The sequence below is a fragment of the Glycine soja genome, chromosome 9 (genome assembly GCF_004193775.1).
Source record: "Glycine soja cultivar W05 chromosome 9, ASM419377v2, whole genome shotgun sequence".
Taxonomy (NCBI): Eukaryota; Viridiplantae; Streptophyta; class Magnoliopsida; order Fabales; family Fabaceae; genus Glycine; species Glycine soja.
In genome coordinates, this window is record NC_041010.1 from 7051173 (window position 1) to 7072736 (window position 21564).

Below are 21564 nucleotides of genomic sequence, written 5' to 3' on the forward strand. Positions count from 1 at the left end.
AGTATCCAAAGCAATAATTTTTGCTTCCATAGTAGAACGTGAAATAATAGTTTGTTTAGCAGATTTCCATGATACTGCACCACCAGTTAAAGTAAAAACATAACCACTTGTTGATTTTGTTTCATCAGAATCAGAAATCCAATTTGCATCACTAAACCCCTCAATTATTGTAGGAAAACATGTATAATGAATGCCATAATTGATGGTTCCTCTTAAGTATCTAAAAACTCTTTCTAATGCAATCCAATGAGAATGATCAGGATTATTAGTATACCTTCCTAATCTACCAACTACATATGCAATGTCAGGCCTAGAGAAGTTTGTCAAATGCAACAAAGAACTGATAATTTGAGAATATTTATGTGAAGAAATTCCTTTACTCAAATTTTTCTTTAGCTTGATGGATGAGTCATAAGGAGTAGAAACAGGTTTCACATCAAAATAGCTAAACTTTTTCAATAGCTTTTCAACATAGTGTGATTGGGTTAAAATCATGCCATCAATTTTCTTTATAAGCTTAATACTCAAAATCACATCTACAGGATCAAGGTCGTTCATATCAAAATTTCTAGACAAGAAAGACTTCACATCATTTATGAATTGCATATTACTACCAAATATCAATATGTCATACACATACAAACATAAAATGACACATCCATTATCATCAAATTGTTTCACATACACACATTTATCAGTATTATTGATTTGAAAACCATACGAAAGAACAACTTGATCAAATTTTTCGTGCCATTGTTTTGGAGCTTGTTTCAAACCATATAAAGATTTAACAAATTTGCAAACTTTCTTTTCCTTCCCCGGTTCTACAAAGCCTTCAGGTTGGCTCATATAAATTTCTTCTTCTAATTCACCATTTAAAAAGGCAGTTTTTATATCCATTTGATGAATTTCTAAATTAAAAACACAAGCAAGTGCAATTAAGACCCTAATGGTAGTAACTTTAGAAACAGAAGAATATGTATCAAAGAAATCTACACCTTCTATTTGTTTACACCCAATTACAACAAGTCTTGCCTTAAATTTTTCTATAGATCCATCAGTTCTTAATTTCTTTTGAAAAACCCACTTACAACCTATACTTTTACAACCAGGGGGAAGATCAGTAAGAAACCAAGTTTTATTATTTTTAAGAGAACCCATTTCATCATTAATAACTTCTTTCCAAAAAGGTGCATCAATAGACCTCATGGCCTCACCATAAGTTTTAGGATCATCTTCAAGCAAAAAAGAGCAAAATTCAGAACCAAAATCCTTAACTTTTTTAGATCTTTTACTCCTCCTAGGTTCAAACACAATGTCCCTATTAGTATTACTACAAGAAGACAAATTAGAACAAGAAGTATCACAAACAGATTTAGACAATTTATTTTTCAAAGAAAAATATTTTCAAAGAAAGTAGCATCTCTAGATTCCATAATAGTACCATTAGAAATTTCAGACACTTCTGAATTAACTACCAAAAATCTATAAGTAGTACTATGCATAAAGTATCCAACAAAAACACAATCAACAATTTTGGGTCCAATTTTCCTTTTCTTACTAATGGGGATGTTTACCTTTGCTAGACACCCCTACACTTTAAGATATTTCAGGTTTGGTTCTCTATTTCTCCATAGCTCATAAGGGTTTTTTTCAAAATTTTTATAAGGCACTCTATTAAGAATATGACATGCAGAATACAAAGCTTCACCCCACATATTACTTGGTAAACCAGAACTTACAAGCATAGCATTCACCATATCAAGCAATGTACGATTCTTTCTTTCCGCAATACCATTATATTGAGGAGCATACGGAGGTGTCACTTCATGAATAATACCATGCATTTCACAAAAATTACTCATTTCTAAAGATGTGTATTCTCCACCTCTATCGGAACGTAAAATTTTAATTTTTCTTTCTAATTGATTTTCTACTTCTATTTTATATACTTTGAACTTATCAAACAATTCACTTTTGTGATTAACTAAATACACATAACAATATTTGGAGAAATCATCAATGAAAGTAATAAAATATATCTTACCACCACGTGTTAACACATCATTACTATCACATACATCACTATGAACCAATTCAAGCAAGTTAGTTTCTCTTTCAATACATGTAGTAAAAAATTTTCTAGGTTGCTTTGCTTGAATACATGTTTCACATTTTTGTTTTAAATCAATGAAAGCCTAAGGAATAAGATTAAGAGACATCATTCTTTTGATAGAATTCAAATTCACATGTCCAAGTCTAGCATGCCACATATTAGAACATTCAACATTTGCAACAAAAGAAGAAATATTGGATATTTTATTAATAGACTGAGACATAAGACTTAACTTAAACAAACCATCACAAATGCAGCCTTTACCAATAAAATTACCATGTCTCGTAATAACAACTCTATTGGATTCAAAAACAACCTTGTACCCTTGTTGGACTAACAAAGAAGTACTTATTAAATTTTTCCTAATATCAAAAATATGATAGATACCATCTAAAAAAATAAAGTTTCCTGAAGATAACTCTAGCTTCACTTGACCTTCTCCTAACACATGTGTTATACTCTCATTCCCCATGCTCACAGTACGTGTGCTTGATTCTTGATATAAAGAAAATAATTTTTTATCAGCACACACATGAACATTAGCCCCGGAGTTTATAAACCAATCATTTGAGTTAAAAACACAATTTAACTCAGGGCTAGTGACATGATACCTGTCAGATGGGGAATCAGAGGCAGCACTGATGGTAACAACATTAGCCTGAGGTTTAGGGAAAGACGTGGGTTGGCGCTGACGTTGAAAACAATTCTTGGCCAAATGATTAGCTCGCCCACAAACAAAGCAAAAAATTTCATTCCCCGAATTTTTATCCTTAGGCTTATTGTTGTTATTAAAAGCATTGTTCTTATTTTTAGAAAATGAAGGCTTTCTACCAAATTTATTTTTGTTAAACCCATGTCTTTTGAAGGACTTAGAGAAAGGTTTGCTAGAGCTCTCAACAAGATAGGCCTTAGGGTGAGAATCAGATTTTTGCAAGTGTTTTTTAGATGAACAATGTTTATCCTCAATGCGGAGACAAACAAGCAAATCATCAAAGGTAAAACTTTCATGTTTATGTTTCAGACTTCGAGCAAAATCAGTCCACGAAGGAGGCAATTTTGAAATCATGAAAGCCACAAGCATAATGTCAAGCAAAACGATTCCTTTCAATTTCATGTCATAAACAATGTTTTCAAATTCATGGATCTGATCTGAAATAAATTTTCCATCAATCATTTGAAACTCAATCATTTTTTCACAAGAGTAACGACTTAAACCTTTTTCAGCAGATCCATATTTCAATTCAAGTGCTTCCCATAACTCAACAAAAGTTTTGGTATGGCAAAAAATCTTATATATGTTATCAGCCAAAGCACTTAAAATGCGTCCATGACATAAAATATCTTTATCAGAAACATTATGCTTAATGGTTGCATCAGTTTGAACTATATCAGTAGAGGAAGTTGAAATTTTTATTTCTCTTTTAAAAATCACAGAGTATAAATCCAATTCAGTAAACCAGAATTTCATTTGTTGTTGCCAATAGAAAAAATTTTCACTTGTAAATTTTTTAGGCTTACCGGAAAGGGACTTAATCATATCCATGATGGACATTTTGATAAAATAGAATGCTACTGTAGAAAAGACTATACAAGAAGAAGGTGAAAAATAATTTTTCTCTCTAAGACTGTTAGAAAATAAAATAAAAATGAAAGAAAATAAATACGAAGAAGATGCACAGTCTTGAATTAAATAACAAAATAACAGTAGTAAAATAAATTTAATTGACAGCACATGAATAATGCATTATAACATACAATAAGCACAAGAAAAAAATAAATTAGGGGAAGAAAGATATAGCTTGGGTTGAAGTGCGTAAACACTATCTTTAGAGAGAAAACGCCCCACTGCACTGGTAGGAAAATTTGATTACACTCCTCTCCCAAGATACGACAACCGGTTGGTTCCGATCGTGTGCAGTGAAAGGATCCCCGAATTCTGAACACCAATACTCTTGCTCTCACAAAAATAAATTTTTTTTATAGGAAAAGAAAGAGACAATTTTTTGGGAGAAAGAAACCAGACGTTGCTCTGTGTCTTTTTTTAGAGAAGAGAAAAAAATATATATAAACATTTTTGCAACAACAAAATATGACCGTTAGAAATATGATCATTGGAAACCAATCTATACTTCTCACAACAAACGTAACAAACTAGTTGACTCATTAAAACAAAATCTTAAGAAAATCTAAAATAAATATTTTATTTTATAAAATAGAATTAATATAATTAATATATATTTATAAATTTTAAATTAAAACACAAATATTTACCAACATTACATACATAGTGTAATTAAGTAATAATATTAAGATATGTTTAGAGAGCAAAATTACATTGGTGAAGATAATCATGGACAAAAGGTGAACCTTTGGAGATCGTGGCAAGCTGCTCCTTGAGCTTGAAGGACAGGATTTTAGCATGAGAGCGATTGGCATAAGCCTTCTTTAGTTTGGTCCATGCATCATCGCATGAGACAACAAAGGACATAACTATTTGTGCCTGTGATCCACATGATTCAGATCCGAGGAGAGCAAGAGAAACATGGTTGTCTTACACCAAAGAGAGTGATCGGGATTCACAGTTTCAATACCATTACCTTTAATGGTTTCGAGAGGGCAAGGAATTGTGCCAAAAACGCGTAATTTGCTTGTGCAATTAATGTAGGATAGTTTGATCAGGAGATTGCTGGTGAGATTAAACTCAACCAGTCAGGAAATTAACAATGGTTCTTGTGTTAAATGAGGCATTAGAGGAGATCTTTTGTGGATAAAAAAAGACTTTGGAGCTTAAAGGGCGCATGATACCATATAGAGGATAATTGTTGAATATTATTTCATGCTTAAATGAGATTATTGAGCTTGTATTTAAACGTAACTAACAAAAGATAGAATAACAATAAATCATAAACTACTGATGATTGGTAACAAACTGAAGTAACATTACAATAGATAATCAACTGCATTTGAAATTCAAAATATGAGAGCTATTAGGAGGTTGTTCAGACAAAAATTACCTCAAAATTTTTCAGAAGGTTAATTATGATTAATTGTCACTAACCATAATAATATCCCTAATAAATTTGATTGCCTTTTTTTAGTTAATAGTTGAAAATTTCTTAAAAAATATGAGAAACTCTAATTAATTAAATTTTAGGATTTAATTGATATTTTTACTTATAAATATTGCAAATCAAGTTAATAGAAAAACAAAAATTAGGTGTTACAAAAATACATTTTTCAAAAATAGAAAAATGATTTTATTCATAAACTAGTTTACACCAAAGGGTAAGATGAAGTCTTCGTCTTGCAAATCTTCTTTCAACTACAAAAGTAAACTTAATGAATCAGGAGTTATTTTAAAAAAAAAGTTAATTAAGTCTTTAGTTTTTAATTTAAATTTTAGTTTCTGAATGAAAGTTAGACTGATCAAAGTCTTTATAATTGTAAATTTTTTACCTTAGTTCCTATATTTAAAAATCATCCCCTTTTAATTCTTATACATACTATTTTTAATTTTAATTCCTATGAATTTTAATTCCAAAATGGGTGATTTTTCAGCAGAGGTTAAAAGGTAAAAATTGTACAACTATAAAAACTAAATGAATAATAAAATCTATAATAAATAAATATACTTACTTTATGTTATTGGCTAGTATTTATTAATATTAAATTATTAGACTTGTTGTTAAGTATCTCCTCCTTATTTATTAGATCTTTTGCAGAAAAATTGTTTGTTTTCTTTTATAAGATCATTTTTTAATTTTCAAATGTATTAGTTATTTTTTTCTTTTAAAATTATATTTAATTAATTACTCTCTTTCTAGACGTTAATTAATTGGATGAGAAATAATTAAGTAAAAAGAGAGATAACTATTTTTTTTAAGACAAAAAATACTCTCTAACAAATTTAAATTTAATGTGATTAATTAAATTAATTATTTTTCTTAAAAAAATATAAATAAATTGAGAGGGGAAATTTCTTTCACAGATAGATTTTTTAGTCCTGAAAATACACGAGGGAGAAAAATAATCATGTATTTCTTATAAGGTAATTAAATAATTAATTGTGGATATATTTTTTATATGAGTATACAATAATCCCACCTTAAGCCAATATTTAATTTTGGCAAAGGGGATGGAAAATACTTATTCCCATGGGATAAAAATCTTTTTTGTAAGTAAAAATACATATATACTCTCTTCATGTCCAGTATCATACTCTTCTCTTAATGATTCCTTAATTTACCTTCTCTATCTTTTTTTATTTTTAAAATTTTCTTTGATGTGCTAATTTTTATTTACCACCACTCTCATAAATTTTACCCATAATAATTTGTTAGTAACGTGAGATATATAACATTTAAAATATATTTTATTTTTCATTTGTTGGTCTTATAATAAAATTATTTGTTTTATAAAAAAATAACATCTTTAACATAATAAGGATATTTTAGTAATTATAATATATATTCCCAAGAAAAAATAATTTAACTAAACATATGTTGTAATTATTCCTGGGATATAAAAAAATTCCCAACTAATTATAGTTCTTGTAAAAAAATTATAATTAATCAAACATATTTTTTATTAAATACTCAAAAATAACATTTTTATATTTTATTTCTAGGAATAATGTTCTGGGGACTAAAAAATTTATTCACAACATCCAAACAATCTTATAACTAAAGACGGAAAAAGTAAAAGATAAGATTTACATTATTTTTTATTTGTTTATCATAATATTAGTATAGTTATAGTATGAAATAACTATAGTTGAAAATAATTACTAATTTTTATAAGAAACAATAAATATAATAAGAAGGATGGATCCCCTTCTAAAATAATAATGTTAGTTATATACACGATCTACATTATTTAATAATGCCAATGTGATTCAAACAAATATTTGTCGATATTGACACATGGTCACCATACAAACCCATTACAAAATGGTTTCTTCACGGCCCACGCAAGTACTTCAATTTCGGTCCCATTGATAATACAATAGCATTATCTTTTGAATTATCCTTCCCTGTCTGTCGGGCCCAAAAGCCATGCCTTTTGCAAAAAGAAAATATTATTTAAAATGTGTCAAGTTTGATAGTAATAATATTCCTCAGCCCTGATTCAGTAAAATCAAACTAATTTGTGTGGCTCAGCTCAGTTAACCTTAGTTGACATGCAAAGTTAATATTTCATAATTGAATTATTATAGTTCTATTTTTTTTTAATTTTAAATGAAAATCAATTTTAAATTCTGAATATAGACCAATTTTATATTTTATTATAAATCAATAAATCAACTAACCTTGATAAAACTTGGTCAATTTTAATGGTTAATAAAGTTTTAAATTGCAGTTATAATTTCATATATAATAACCATAAAAATTCTATATATTAGAGAAAACAACAAATATAATTGATACAGTCGTAATTAATGTTGTAATGCATTGAAAACTTCAAAAGCCAAGCCTTGGCAGTATGATTGTAGTTGAGAACAGGGTATAAAGAGTAAATACAGGTAGATCCAATAGTAAAATAATTAAAACTTAAACTTTACCTCTATAAACAAAATAATATCTGTCTCTTTAAAAAAACTATTTAATATTAATTTTTGTTTTAAAAAAATGCATTAACAAAAAGACCAATATATAACTCTTTAATTTAAAATATAAATCTAACAAGATTTATTTCAGACCTCACTTGTTTGACCGACTCTGAGTAAATGGCTAAATTAGTTTATGAAAATGTGTCTTTATATACTTATATTAATCCTTAAAATTTTTCTTATTATTTATTGAGTATGAAAAAAATAAATTATATATAAAAAACTGTTATTTAAACTGTGGATTTTTTCTCATAGATTAAAATGAACACATATTTTAAAATTAATTAAAATTTATCAAAAATTAATTAAACAATATATAAGACCAACCAATCAGTAAATAATTCGTAAGTTGCATCAAATTCTTTTTCCTTAGGTAAGATTTTATGTTCAAGTTTTATAAATAAAAAAATATTATTAAAAGAAGAAAAATTTATTAAAGATGATCACATAGATTTTCCAACAAAAGATAATTATTATAAAATTCATGAATATTTTATACCTATATCATAATATAAAAAAAATCCTTGTTAGTGGTTTCTAAAAAATTCAACAATAATAAAATATGTTTTCATGTTAATAGCATTTTCTCTCTATAATTTTAAGGAATGGATATTCTCTTCCTTTCAAGTAATAGTGTATACTATGCAAATACAATACAATGAGTAAGAAATTACTGGATTATTAGGAAAAAGACTTCTAATTTCTTTTATCATTATCCGTCTGTCTTCTTTGTTTCGATGACTAAAAAAATCAAATACATTTAAGGGTAAATAGTCACTTTTATCTCTCAATATGTAATTCGTTGATGATAAATATATCTATGAATGATGAAAATACAAAATTTAGTCCTTTAAAGAGAGTAAAAAGTGCGATCAATATATCTGATCGTTAACTTCCGTCTGTCACCATTAATAAGATAGCCTATGTGACACGAAAGGATGAATTTGTCATTAAAATAATGATCAAAGTGGATTGACAACATATAAGCATATTTGTCATAATATTTTTTTTTGTTTTTTTTAAGTTAACTTCTATATTAGTTTGAGCATTATTGTATTTTTTATTTAAATTTATTTGAGTTTTTTATTTGTTAGTAATTGTTTTCATTTCATTCACATTATGTATAATAAGTGTTGTCTCGAGTGGAAGTACATAAGATTTATCTATGAGATTCTTTCATATTCGAGGTATATATATACATTTAATTGATTAAGGAAAAAGACTTATAATTTCACTTTAACTTTATCTAGTTTAAATTTTGTGAGACTTTTTTCTTTAAAAAAAAATAGTTGATTAATTTTTTTTTTAAAAATAAATAAATTTGGTCTCACTACGCGTCGTGTTTATCTACTCAAAACTCTCAAGACATTATTTTTTTAATCTAAATATGTACTTAAGTTGAAATTAGGATATGAAATAATTTTAAAGATTAAAAGAGAGAAATTTAATAAAAATTTGACAAAATATAAGATATAAGATAAAAAAAATTTAACAGCAAAGATTAAAGTTTGACAAGAAAATTAAAATAATAAAAATATATATATTAAAAGGCAATTTAAAAAATATATTACATAATTACTCAATAAATAGGAATAATAAATTATAAACATATAATAATAATAAGTATCACACTTTTTATACTTTAGAAAATTAAATTTTATATTTTCAACTGAACACATTTATTAATGTGAAAAAACAAAAAGTAAAAATATTATAATAAATATGTCCTTATATGTCAATGACAAATTTGTCCCTCCCATGAACGACACATCTTTATATTTTCAATAATGCATCTTTCAATCAATTAAATCTAAGGAACACATAGAGGGACAAAAGTTACTAAATATCTTGAAATTAATTTTTATTTTTGTCCCACGTTATCTCAAAGTGCAAGCTTTGTTATTGTAAAAAAAAAACAAATACTGAATCCCCATCACTTTCTTCCCCATCGTATGTGTGTCCCTGTCAGAGTATGATATGAGAAACTCTATAAATTAACTATTTTTTCTCCCACTTTCTGAATCAAACACAACACACACACGTAACTTCATCTGGGTTTCAGGAAAAAAGAAAAAGGAAAACAATGGGTTCCGATAATCACCAGAACTTGGAGTTCTTGAAGGAGATCGGTTTGGGCTCTTCCAACATTGGCTCTTACATTAATGGCCAGTGGAAAGCCACTGGTTCTTCTGTCACTTCTGTTAATCCTTCTAACAATCAGGTTCACCTTCTCATAATTAATTTTTTTCTTCAATTTTTGTTATTTATTTCTTTATTTTGTGAGGCTTTCTTGTCTTTTTTGTTTTCATGTGTATGTGATTATTGGTTATTGGTGATTTGAAAATTAGAGTATAGCTCAAGTGACCGAAGCAACTTTGCAAGATTTTGAGGAGGGGTTGCGAGCTTGCAGTGAAGCAGCTAAGACATGGATGACTGTGAGTTCTTTTAAAAATACTTTTAATTTTTTTTTTTTTTTTTGGGGGGGGGGGGGGGGGGGGGATGTGTGTGTGTTATAGTTGTGTTTTGGTTATATGTGGTAGAGTTGGTAGCTAGTAGCCTTTTTTTTATGGACAAATGTTAGAATGTTAGTTTTTGTTAGCAAAAGGATCAAACATTCAACCCACCTTATATCTCCCTGGTAACCTAGTACTGAATCTACGTGCTATTGGAAACTAATTGAGGATGTGCTTGTAATGTTGTTGCAGATACCGGCACCGAAGAGAGGTGAGATTGTGAGACAGATTGGTGAAGCATTGAGGGCCAAATTGGATCCTTTGGGTAGGCTGGTGTCTCTTGAGATGGGAAAAATTCTCCCAGAAGGAATTGGGGAAGTTCAGGTATCGCAATTCTCTTTGTTCTGCCATATTTTGTTACATGTCCTGACACCAAAGAAATCAGAGTTTAGATTGTGTATAAGGCTATAATACTTCTTTGATGGCAACTAAATCAAGATAAGGTGGTGAGCTTTAGCTGTTTCTAATTAGAACAGTGTGATATATTCAGGGACATACAAATTTATGTCATTCTGATGAAATTTATGCCCTCTAGCTGATTATCCGGTGATTTTCATTGCAAATGTTCTTAGAAATGTGAAGGGATTTGATGCTTTTTCATGGGGGTCTTCCTGAGCAACTGCTCATATCTAACTACATTTACATTTTATTTTCATCGATCGCATATGTTTTTCACCTAATCAAAAGGTTCTGTTCTCAGAAGAAAATGGCTGTTCTATTCAGTTTTTTTAGTAAATTGCGTATATTTCAGAATTTTCTATATTCACTGCATCATCTTGGCTTAGGCCCCATGGTTCTCTGAGGATGGTTGCTTTTCAAAGTTACTTCATTCTTTCTATTGGGAGCATTCCATATATGTTTGGTGTGTATATAGGCTAACTGCACTCTGAAAGCATTTTAGTGTTTTTTCTAATTATGCACAGAACTAAATTAATCACATACACCATGGGAAAGAGAAAATTATTAAAGATTTTGCACATAACATTTTTATATGATATAGTTTGTGATCTTTATCCATTACAGGAAATTATTGATATGTGTGATTATTGTGTTGGGCTAAGCAGACAATTGAATGGATCAATTATACCATCAGAACGTAAGATTGTTGTGTATCTATATTAATTGACCATCTTTTCTTTATAATCCTTCTGGTTACAAAGTTATTTAAAATCATATGTAGTTAGCGATAGTCTCTTGTTTTTATACTGTTTTCTCCAAGATATTCCAATTTTGAGTTTTTGTTTTCTTCTACTTGTTTTTTAACAGGTCCAGATCATATGATGTTTGAGGTGCGTATTTGAAGTATAATTATTCACTGACTTTTGTACTGATTTATATGATATTAACTGTAACCCATGCTTTTACACCACAGGTATGGAACCCACTAGGAATAGTTGGTGTAATCAGTGCTTTCAACTTTCCATGCGCTGTTCTAGGTATGTATTTTCTCATCCTGTCTTAATGCACATAGCAACAAATTCCTTTGGATCTTAGATTCAGTTCAAAGTTACTTATAATCAGATTGAAAATGTTAGTGCATTCATTCACTGTCATTTGGTCATCTAATTTAGGCATGTATTTTAAACTTTACCTGAAAATCTGTTGTGTCTAGGAGCCATCTTGATCTGTCATCAATCAGATTGTGTGTGAACTGTTGTTCTGATAAAAGCTTGCAATATCATCAATTCATTAAACTTCTTGTTATCAAATTCATCTCCATGTTTAGATCATTTTTATTTGGTGATATGTTTTAGCTTTTTGTTACTTTTTTAGCTGCTCTTCAATCTTTCATATAATACAAAAGTAAGTCAGAATGGGGATTGTGACGTTGAATCTTTGTCAATTAAACATACTACTGGTTTCATTACTGACTCCTACTTTAAATAAATGGATGGGTGCCAACATATATGAGCAGATAGCTTTCTTGAAGTTTTTCCATCTAGTTTGACTGCATTTTGCATCATACAGTCCACTTTCTATGATCTGATTTTTTTTATGTGTTGTTTTTTTATTGTAACTAAAACATGTTCATTTCTGTTGTGCTTCAGGATGGAATGCTTGCATTGCTTTAGTCTGTGGTAACTGTGTTGTGTGGTAAGTCTATATATCTATCTCTGTATATTTTATGAGATTACTCAACTGGACATTTTTAAGTCAGATCATGATTGTTTTGTTAATATTTCATGACCTCTGCAATATTTCTTCTCTATTTTCATGTGACAATCAGCTTTGATCGAATATTTCATTTGCAAAATTGGTTGGAATAATGGTATATATGGACTTCGGATCAATTTTCATTGGTCTTATTGTGTCCACCATTTTCTTTGACTTGAACTAGTGTAGGAACCCGTACTTCAGTTAGACTCAACTCTATTTAACCAATACTTCAGTTCTTGATGCATTAGTGTTTAGTTGTATGTATTTTATCAGCACCAATTTGTATGATTGGTCAGAAACAGAGATATAGTGAATGTCTTCCTTGACTTTTTGGCTTCCTGCAACCACACATCTTGTTAGGGAAATTCACCTCTTCGATGGATCTCCTATCCAATTTAAACGTATTAGGTGAATATATCTTAGATGACAAAATGTTGTTGCTAGAGAAGCTGAAAGATTTGGAGATAATATGCCCTCCAACTTCTCCAATTGCACTTCCAGTTCCTTTGACTTATTTTCTTTTTACGAAGTGTCATAACCAATGACATCAATCCATGAAGCCTAACTCTCATAGTGGAATAAGGCTTGGTGGTGGTGGTTTTTATTGTTGTTCATGAAATGGTAATGGTTAAAGCGCTATATATTTTTGTAGTTCAATCATCCTTGATTTCTGATTTATCTCCATAATGATTGCATACTTCATGCTTATCTCCATGTTGCACTTTGCCTACCCTTCAGCTCCCTCCCCCCCCAAAAAAGTTCATATAATATACACAGTCATGAAAGAAGGTCTATTAGAAAAGATGATAAAATTATCTTTGTTGGTGCCAATTATGTAGATCTGTTTGGATTTTTTATGTGATATATGTTCACTTGTCAGATTCTTGAGTGTTTCAAATTTTCAATGGCAATCATGTTATCTTTTTAATATATGTTTTTTCTACGGCATCCATTAAAGGAAGGGTGCTCCAACAACTCCTTTGATAACTATTGCTGTGACAAAGCTAGTAGCTGAAGTTCTTGAGAGGAACAAATTACCTGGTGCAATATTCACCTCTTTCTGTGGAGGTGCTGACATTGGTCAGGCAATAGCAAAAGACACTCGCATTCCCCTGGTTTCATTTACTGGAAGTTCAAAGGTATGTTATGTACTAAGTAGTTGGACATGAAATTTTAAACAGGAAACATAATTAAACTAAGTTTAATGCATATACACTGACGGTATAAAACTGTCTTACATTGTCTTCCAATCACATATCACCGTTTGAATTACTTTAAGATAATTATTTTAAAAGTCAACAAACTTACCATACATGGTTGGTTGTGATTGGATGGCTGTGTAAAACTTTTTACACTGTCAGTGCATAACTCTTTTTCTCTTAAAATAACTGAATAGGATTTATAAATTTATATTTTGTGTTAAAAGATGTTGATGTCACCTTAATGGTGCTCAGTTTAGTTGCCTGTGGTACTAGTAGTATCGGTCTTATTGCAGTCACTGTCTAAAGATATGTGATATCAAACACACTAAAATATCACCCCTTTAGCGAAATTACTTCCATGTGTCATGTACTGGGTAATTGTGTATGTTGCTCTTGTGCCCCACGTTAAAATAAAACTGTGCAAACATTTACTTATTTCATAATGATTTGGACAATACGATCTATGCTGTTTAGTTCATAATGATGTGTTCCCTGTTATATAGGTTGGCTTGATGGTCCAGCAAACAGTTAATGAGAGATTTGGCAAATGCTTGCTTGAGTTAAGTGGTAACAATGCAATAATTGTCATGGATGATGCAGACATCAAATTGGCTGTACGCTCTATTTTGTTTGCTGCTGTGGGTACTACTGGTCAGCGGTGTACAACTTGTCGTAGACTGGTATTAGAACCAATTTAAAAAATTGAATTTCATAATTTTAATGCAATCACGTGTGATTTTTTTAAGATATATTTAATTTTTAATTTAGCTTCCTTGTACTGCAGTTTCTGCATGAAAGTATTTATACAGACGTACTAGACCAACTTGTTGAAGTCTACAAACAAGTCAAAATTGGGAACCCCTTGGAGAAGGGGACTCTAGTTGGGCCCTTGCATACTCGTACTTCAGTAGAAAACTTTCAGAAGGGTATTTCAGTCATAAAATCTCAGGCATGGTTCATTTTACTCTTTTTCTAGTTAAGTTAAATATTTAGGGGATGTAACCTTCCATTTCATGTCTGTAATTTTGCTCAGTAGGATATGCAAGCTTTTTCTCATACATATACCACGGATTGGATGCTTGTCTTCTGTGTAGAGATAATTTACTTGATACTCTGATTATCAGGGAGGGAAAATCCTAACCGGTGGATCTGTATTAGAGTCGGGAGGAAATTTTGTACAACCAACAATTGTTGAGATTTCTCCAGATGCTCCTGTAGTTAAAGAAGAATTGTTTGGTCCAGTTCTGTATGTTATGAAATTTCAGGTAGCATATATTCTATATCTTCTTTCATCGGACTATTTCTTTTGGAGTTTAGTTTATGATCAAACTTCATGATTTTCTACTTAGACTCTAGAAGAAGCAATTGCCTTGAACAATTCTGTACCTCAAGGATTAAGTAGTTCAATCTTTACCCAAAGACCTGGAACTATATTCAAATGGATCGGGTAAGTACTCACAAACTTATTTTTGTCCTATCCTTTGGATCTCTGCTAATGAGTTTGGCCTACACACTTCAGTACTTGACTAACAATCCTATAAGATGTTTGTGGTGATTTATAGTTGCACAAATAGTATATTTTACTTGTTCATGGGTGTAAATATGGTGCGCAGGCCACGAGGTAGTGATTGTGGTATAGTGAATGCAAACATACCTACAAATGGAGCTGAAATTGGTGGTGCCTTTGGTGGAGAAAAGGCGACAGGTGGTGGCCGTGAAGCGGGAAGTGACTCATGGAAGCAATACATGCGGCGTTCTACATGGTAAGTCTTCGTTGAATTTATGATTGTTACATTCCTTGGTTATAAGCTCTGTTAATGGTGAATATATCTTAATATTTTTTCTGTGCATGCTCGTAATGACATTATAATTGCTGTTCTTGGCAGTACCATCAATTATGGAAGTGAACTACCATTAGCTCAGGGGATAAACTTTGGCTAGAAAGCTATCCTAGCACATGAGGCTGCACAAAATAATGCGATTTTGCAGTCTGAAGAGAGTTCTATATATACCGAGATGTTAGTCTGGCTGACATGGGTTCAAAGTGTTGTCTTAACAAGACATGCTTGCTGTAAGGATGGCACCTTGATATGACAGTTTCAATGTATAAGATATCTTAAATAAATGTTAAATGAATAAGCTGAGAATTCTTTTCCCAGTCAAAAAGTGTTTGATGTTTAAATTCGTGTTTTGTGATTTTGGCCATTGAAAAAATAATATATATATATATATATATATATATATATATATATATATATATATATATATATGTATGTATGTATTCATTGCTATAAAAAATTTATTCTTTTTAGACTTAATATTCAACAAAATGACATGAATTTAGTGTCTCACAAGAAACTAAAAACGTGTGATAAGGGACTAGAGACTAAAATGTGTATTTTGATAATGATATATACCTGGTTCAGCAAGTTATTGAACGAGTTAAACTTTGTTTCAAACAATCGTAGATATGAATTCTTCATGAATTGTAATAAGACATGAATTAAATGTTGTGGTACTAACTGGATGTTAAATTCCCTCTATGAAATGTTAGAGAATGGAATGGTTGTATTGATTTAATGTAACATGCACTAGAATGGGTGTATTGTTCCTCTAAAAAAAAGGGTGTATTGTATTAAAATTACCACCGCCTTGATTGATTGGCTTAATTATTTACTAGTAAATTATATTAAGGTGTTGAAATTTTGCCTTGATATAGAATTCTTCACGAAAGCACTTATCAGCACGACAAGTATCAACACTTTTTTTTCTTTCAAAACTTTACATCTTAGTACATGGCGAATGCTTTTTTAGTTTATCAAAAAATTCTAACTCAATTGATTAAGTAGAGTACATAAGTTATTATAAACTCCAATATCATTTTCAATTCTTACATATAAAAAAAAAGTACATGACGAAGGACATTGGCCATTTACTGAAGTACACACCATAAGCTTGAACTAAATTGAGTAGGGGAACACAGTTCAAATTTGACTACTGACGACTTTGACACATGGTAGGGATATCTGAACAAACAAATCCTGCTTCAATTATGACAACACATGTTGTTATTCGGGTACAACAGTAATTCATCTATGGCTTAAACTTTTATAACATTCCGTCTTAACATAATATTAGAGCGATTGGCTCAAATATATAGCATGGCTTCCAATCTGATTAGAGTGAGCTCAAGCTTGGTTCTAGTAGTTTTAGTAGCTCTCACAGTTCAAATCTTTTACTTCTCACCCATAGATCCAGTTTTGCTGGATATAAAACCTGTGTCTTTAACCATAGACAACAAATTACGGGTGAAAAGTTAATACTTTGTATAAGGTCTTATCTATGGTGTTAAAGAATTAGTATTTACTAGCTACTTTTCTTTGCTATATATATTGTTTTCCATCTCAACAAAATATCAGTATGCTTGGAGAATGACTTCTGAAGGAGTCAGAAGATGTTTGTGTGGATAAAGAAGGGACTCTCTATACAGCTACTCGAGATGGTTGGATTAAAAGATTGCGCAGGAATAAGGGAAATTGGGAGAATTGGAAGCATATGGATAGTGATACCTTGATAGGAATCACAACCGCAAAAGAAGTTGGTATCATTGTATGTGATGTTACCAAGGTAAAATAAACTCTTAACCCAACCAAGGGGTCTAGTTCAGTTGGCTGAGGGTTTGTGAGTGTTGTAAAGTGTGTTCAATTCTTACGGATTAAAAAAACTCTTTAACCCAAGCAAAATGAAACTGTCTTATTAATAGTATATGATAAAGAAATATTTTATCTGGTTAGGATATTGAATAGCAAGAAGAGCATATGCATAATTACATTTTTACTAAATTGCGGTTGCAGACACATTGCAACAACAATATTTTGGTCGCAATTGTGGTTACGGGCCGCAATTTAAAACCATGATTTGTAGTCTCTAGGATTCGGCAAATAACTTCATTTCTAAGAAAGCTAAAAGTCTGACAGGTGGAACATATATATGCTGAAAAATTAAAGAACACAATTATGATTTGCAGGGTTTGTTCAAGGTTACAGAAAAAGATGGTTTCAGTGTTCTCATTTCACAACTGAATGGTTGTCAATTAAGGTTAGTCCCAGACAAACAACTAATTCTTATGCAGATTGCTTTGTGTTTTATTCAGTTCTATGTTCCTATCACAGGATAAGCTTAATTATTCACTTGCATAGTTACTATTTAATTTTTGTATCTTAAATGTGAAATTATCTTCATATATAGTATTGTGTTCATAGTTCCGTAGGACTTGGGTACCATGATGATATCAATCGTGCAATCTTCCACAAATTATATTGTCAAGAAAAATACTATGAAATCTAACATAATACACAAACATAATAAATGTCAGATATTCCTAACAATTCCAAGCTTCACTTGAATGAATATTCAGAGGCAATTTTATTGCATCCCCTAACTATGAAACTCATTTTTGCTACTGCCATGAATTTTAATGCAATCTCATTTTTGCAGACGATGCGATAGAAGCCTCAGACGGGAACATATATTTCAGTGTTCTTAATACCAAATTTGATATGCAAAATTGGTATTTGGATGTGCTAGAGGCAAGCTCTCATGGACAAGTTCTCAAGTACAATCCCACATCAAATGAGACTGTTATTTTCCTCAATAATGTTGTTGCCTTTGCCAATGGGGTTGCACTCTCCAAGGACGAAGATTATCTTGTGGCATGTGAAATTTGGAAGTAAGTCAATTTCTTCATGGAGTTTTCCTCTGTTTTCTCTTTGCCAATTAATTGAATCTCTTGTTACCTGCAGATGCAGGCAGATGCAGACTGCAAAACAATGCAATAGTGTTATTTTTATCTTCACAAATAACTAAAAAAGATAAACTAGAGAGGTTGAGACAATGTACTGGTCCCTTCTAGTTTTTGAATAGACATTTAACTCTGTTATGTTTTTAATGAAGTGGCTCTCACTCCTCTTATTTTGTTTAATAAAGTGACACAAACATTTTTTCTTTATCAACAATGATTGACAAGTGTTAACAGCTTGTATTTCTTAAATAAGTGGTTCAGGGTTCAAATTCTGATTGACTATTGGATATGAAATAGATTATTTTAGAAGGAAAATATTCACCTATGTGCGCTATAGTCTCCAACAAAGATTGGTCATTGTTTCTTCTTTAATACTATATTCGGGGAGGTGAAAGTTTTTTAAAAATTAGAGGTAGTGTTAATGTCATTTTAGAAGATTTGGAAGGAAGAAAGCTCAATTTTCCCTTATTAAAAGGTCCTGATATAACTTTTACTAGGAATTTCAAATATCTTGAATCAGTCTCTACATATTAATTGGTGCACTTTCTATCATCTTAACAATATATTTTTTTTTATCTAATGTTAATCTTTTTGTGAATCAGATATAGGTGTATAAGGCATTGGTTAAAAGGAGCAAACAAAGGCATAACAGATGTTTTAATTGAAAACCTCCCTGGTGCACCTGATAACATCAATCTTGCTCCTGATGGATCTTTCTGGATCCCTTTGATTCTGGTACTATTACTATGATTCTTCACTATATAAATAGTCAGAGATTATTGTGTGACCATGTGTTTATTAAACCCAAGATAACAGTAAACTAACTCCAGCAAGCACTATTTATTCTTTTTAATGCATGTACACAGGAGGCGTATCAAGTGGAAGAGTGCTTATAATGAAAGAGTGAGAGGAGTAAATCTAGAGTGTCCAGCCATACATGGATAATTAGGATTAAAAGTTATTGAATGATCACTTAAAAAAGTCATAAAACTTTGTGATTTAATTAATAATTCATGTATGGTTAGATTGACTCTTTCATACTCTCATATTAACACTCTGACTAAAATAGAATTTTAGTTCCTTAATCATCTACATTTTTAGGGTTTGTTTTTGTCACTTTATAAGTTCAAAAAATTTCACTTTGGTTCCTTATTTTGTGTTTGTTAGATCAAATTAATACTTTAGTCAGTTTTCTATACTAACATTGACAATTTTAGTTTATTTAGAATCTTTCGTATATACCCACCCTATTCAATTTTTTATCGGTGCATATACATACTAAAATAGCATTAAGTACACTTGAAGATTGAACCTCATATATATAGGACATGATATTGTATTATTTTTCTTCAACATTGATGCCACAGTTGACTTCTAAAGGACTGGAGTTTGTGCACAAGTACAAGACAACCAAGCACCTGGTTGATTCATTTCCAAGGCTAATTGTGGTGAATGTGGCAACTGATGGCAAGATTATTAGAGAGTTTGATGATGCTGATTGGAAGGTTATTACTTTTGTGACTTCAGCTTTGGAGTTCGAGGACCACCTTTACTTGGGTAATCTTAATTGCAACTTTCTTGGATAATTACCACTGAATAGCACATAGAAAAGCGAATGAAGTTCAGCTCTCATTGAATAAGGGTGTGCGTGTGTCTCAACTTGGATCAAGCAAAAGAAACATCTCCTAATGATATGTATGATTCAGAGTTCAAATTAACCAAACAGATACTAAATAAGATAATATCGTCCCCATTAAGCAAATTTATTGTTCACTTTTGGTAAGTACCAAAACTAGTAGTATTCTCTTATTAACTGAAAGAAAATAAAGGAAAAATTGAGGGTTGAGTAAATAAGAAAGACCAACAATCAGATAGCACCATCACTTGAAAGTTCAATACCTCTAAATGTACCCAAAAAATAAGAAAACTTGAACAGTTATATTTCTCACGCAACAACTCCCAATTTCACCTCACTCTCATGATGCGAAATTCTTTGCAATATCTCTTTCCATAATGAATAAATGAAGAATTGAATATCAATAAGGATAAATAACCATGTCATATATGGTTAAGTATTTTTCACTAAAAAAATATGGTTAAGTATTTGCTCTTTATTAGTATAATTGTAATGTTTTTAAATAAATAAAAAATATGATTGAATTTTTTAATAATTGAGATTCAATTGAAGTATTTAAATAATTGGAAGATTTTATTGTTAAAAAATTCAATTGAATTTTTAATTTTAATGAAGGAACCAATGTATAATTAAGCCTTACTTAGGAAAGGTAAAAAGCGAAGAAAGAGGATCGTATCATCTTGCTTTGCGCATGCGGTCCAATGCGTTGCGTAAAAGACATTGAAACAAATCAAATGGCATAAAGACAGCACGGTGGTGAAAAACGGAAGGACCAAAAAAGAAGCATAATTCACGAATAATTAAGGTAAAGTTCTAAATTCTAGTAAGCACGGCATTGACACTTTGCCTTGATATGGAATTCGCAACGAACGCACTCAGAAATTTGAAATTTCCACACCCTATTCTTCTTTTTTATCGTTCAAAATTTCACAATATATAATCATAATACGTGGTGAAGAAGATTGTCCAATTTTAACACCCTTTACTCTGATATACATATAATTAAAAAAAAATATATAAAAATTTAAAATTTTATTAAATCAATTTTATTCAAATCACTTAAATAAATTTTTACGTGGGTAGAAGGGTCATATTCGTTTCACTGTTACCACATAAAGCTTACTAAAAACATCATCAGAGACTCAAAGAAAGGTGCTCTAAGTTTACAAAAGAACTCAAGTTAAACAACAAAATAAAATAAATTACCATGTAATTAAAACAGAAACTCATGCATCATCACAGGATCTAAACACAACACAATACAAGGAGGGTGAGTTATCACATTTCTAAATTAAATACAAATAAACAAAGACATAAGTAAAATACATCATAAAAATATTTATAACATAGTTCAACTTAATACAGTTCACGTCACTTCACCACTTTATCATTTAAAATTCATTTCACAATCACCAATCACATTACACATGAATCACACACTCGAGTCAAGACGTAACAAAACTCGTCAATTTCATAATAAAAAATTCACAGACTTTGTGCAACAATTATACTATGACTCAAGTATATATGC

At 30.4% G+C, this 21564-nt stretch overlaps 1 protein-coding gene and 1 pseudogene across 1 annotated transcript; both read left to right on the forward strand.

The window, feature by feature from the left end:
• Window positions 1-9696: 9696 nt before the first annotated feature.
• Window positions 9697-15780, forward strand: LOC114367858 (aldehyde dehydrogenase family 7 member A1-like). Its single transcript, XM_028325086.1, has 14 exons — window positions 9697-9945; window positions 10073-10159; window positions 10430-10561; window positions 11261-11333; window positions 11504-11526; window positions 11610-11673; window positions 12286-12331; window positions 13353-13533; window positions 14100-14276; window positions 14381-14545; window positions 14721-14861; window positions 14946-15043; window positions 15210-15359; window positions 15483-15780. Exons 1-14 carry the CDS (start codon window positions 9808-9810, stop codon window positions 15535-15537), a joined length of 1530 nt encoding a protein of 509 aa, XP_028180887.1. The 5' UTR covers window positions 9697-9807; the 3' UTR covers window positions 15538-15780.
• Window positions 15781-16712: 932 nt separating this feature from the next.
• Window positions 16713-20170, forward strand: LOC114367616 (annotated as a pseudogene).
• Window positions 20171-21564: the final 1394 nt, after the last annotated feature.

Coding starts and splice junctions, on each gene's coding strand:
- LOC114367858 (XM_028325086.1), top strand. CDS start 9,808: ATGGGTTCCGATAATCACCAGAACTTGGAGTTCTTGAAGGAGATCGGT. Junction 11,674..12,285: donor CTTTCCATGCGCTGTTCTAG/GTATGTATTTTC, acceptor GTTGTGCTTCAG/GATGGAATGCTTGCATTGCT. Junction 14,862..14,945: donor TGTATGTTATGAAATTTCAG/GTAGCATATATT, acceptor TTTTCTACTTAG/ACTCTAGAAGAAGCAATTGC.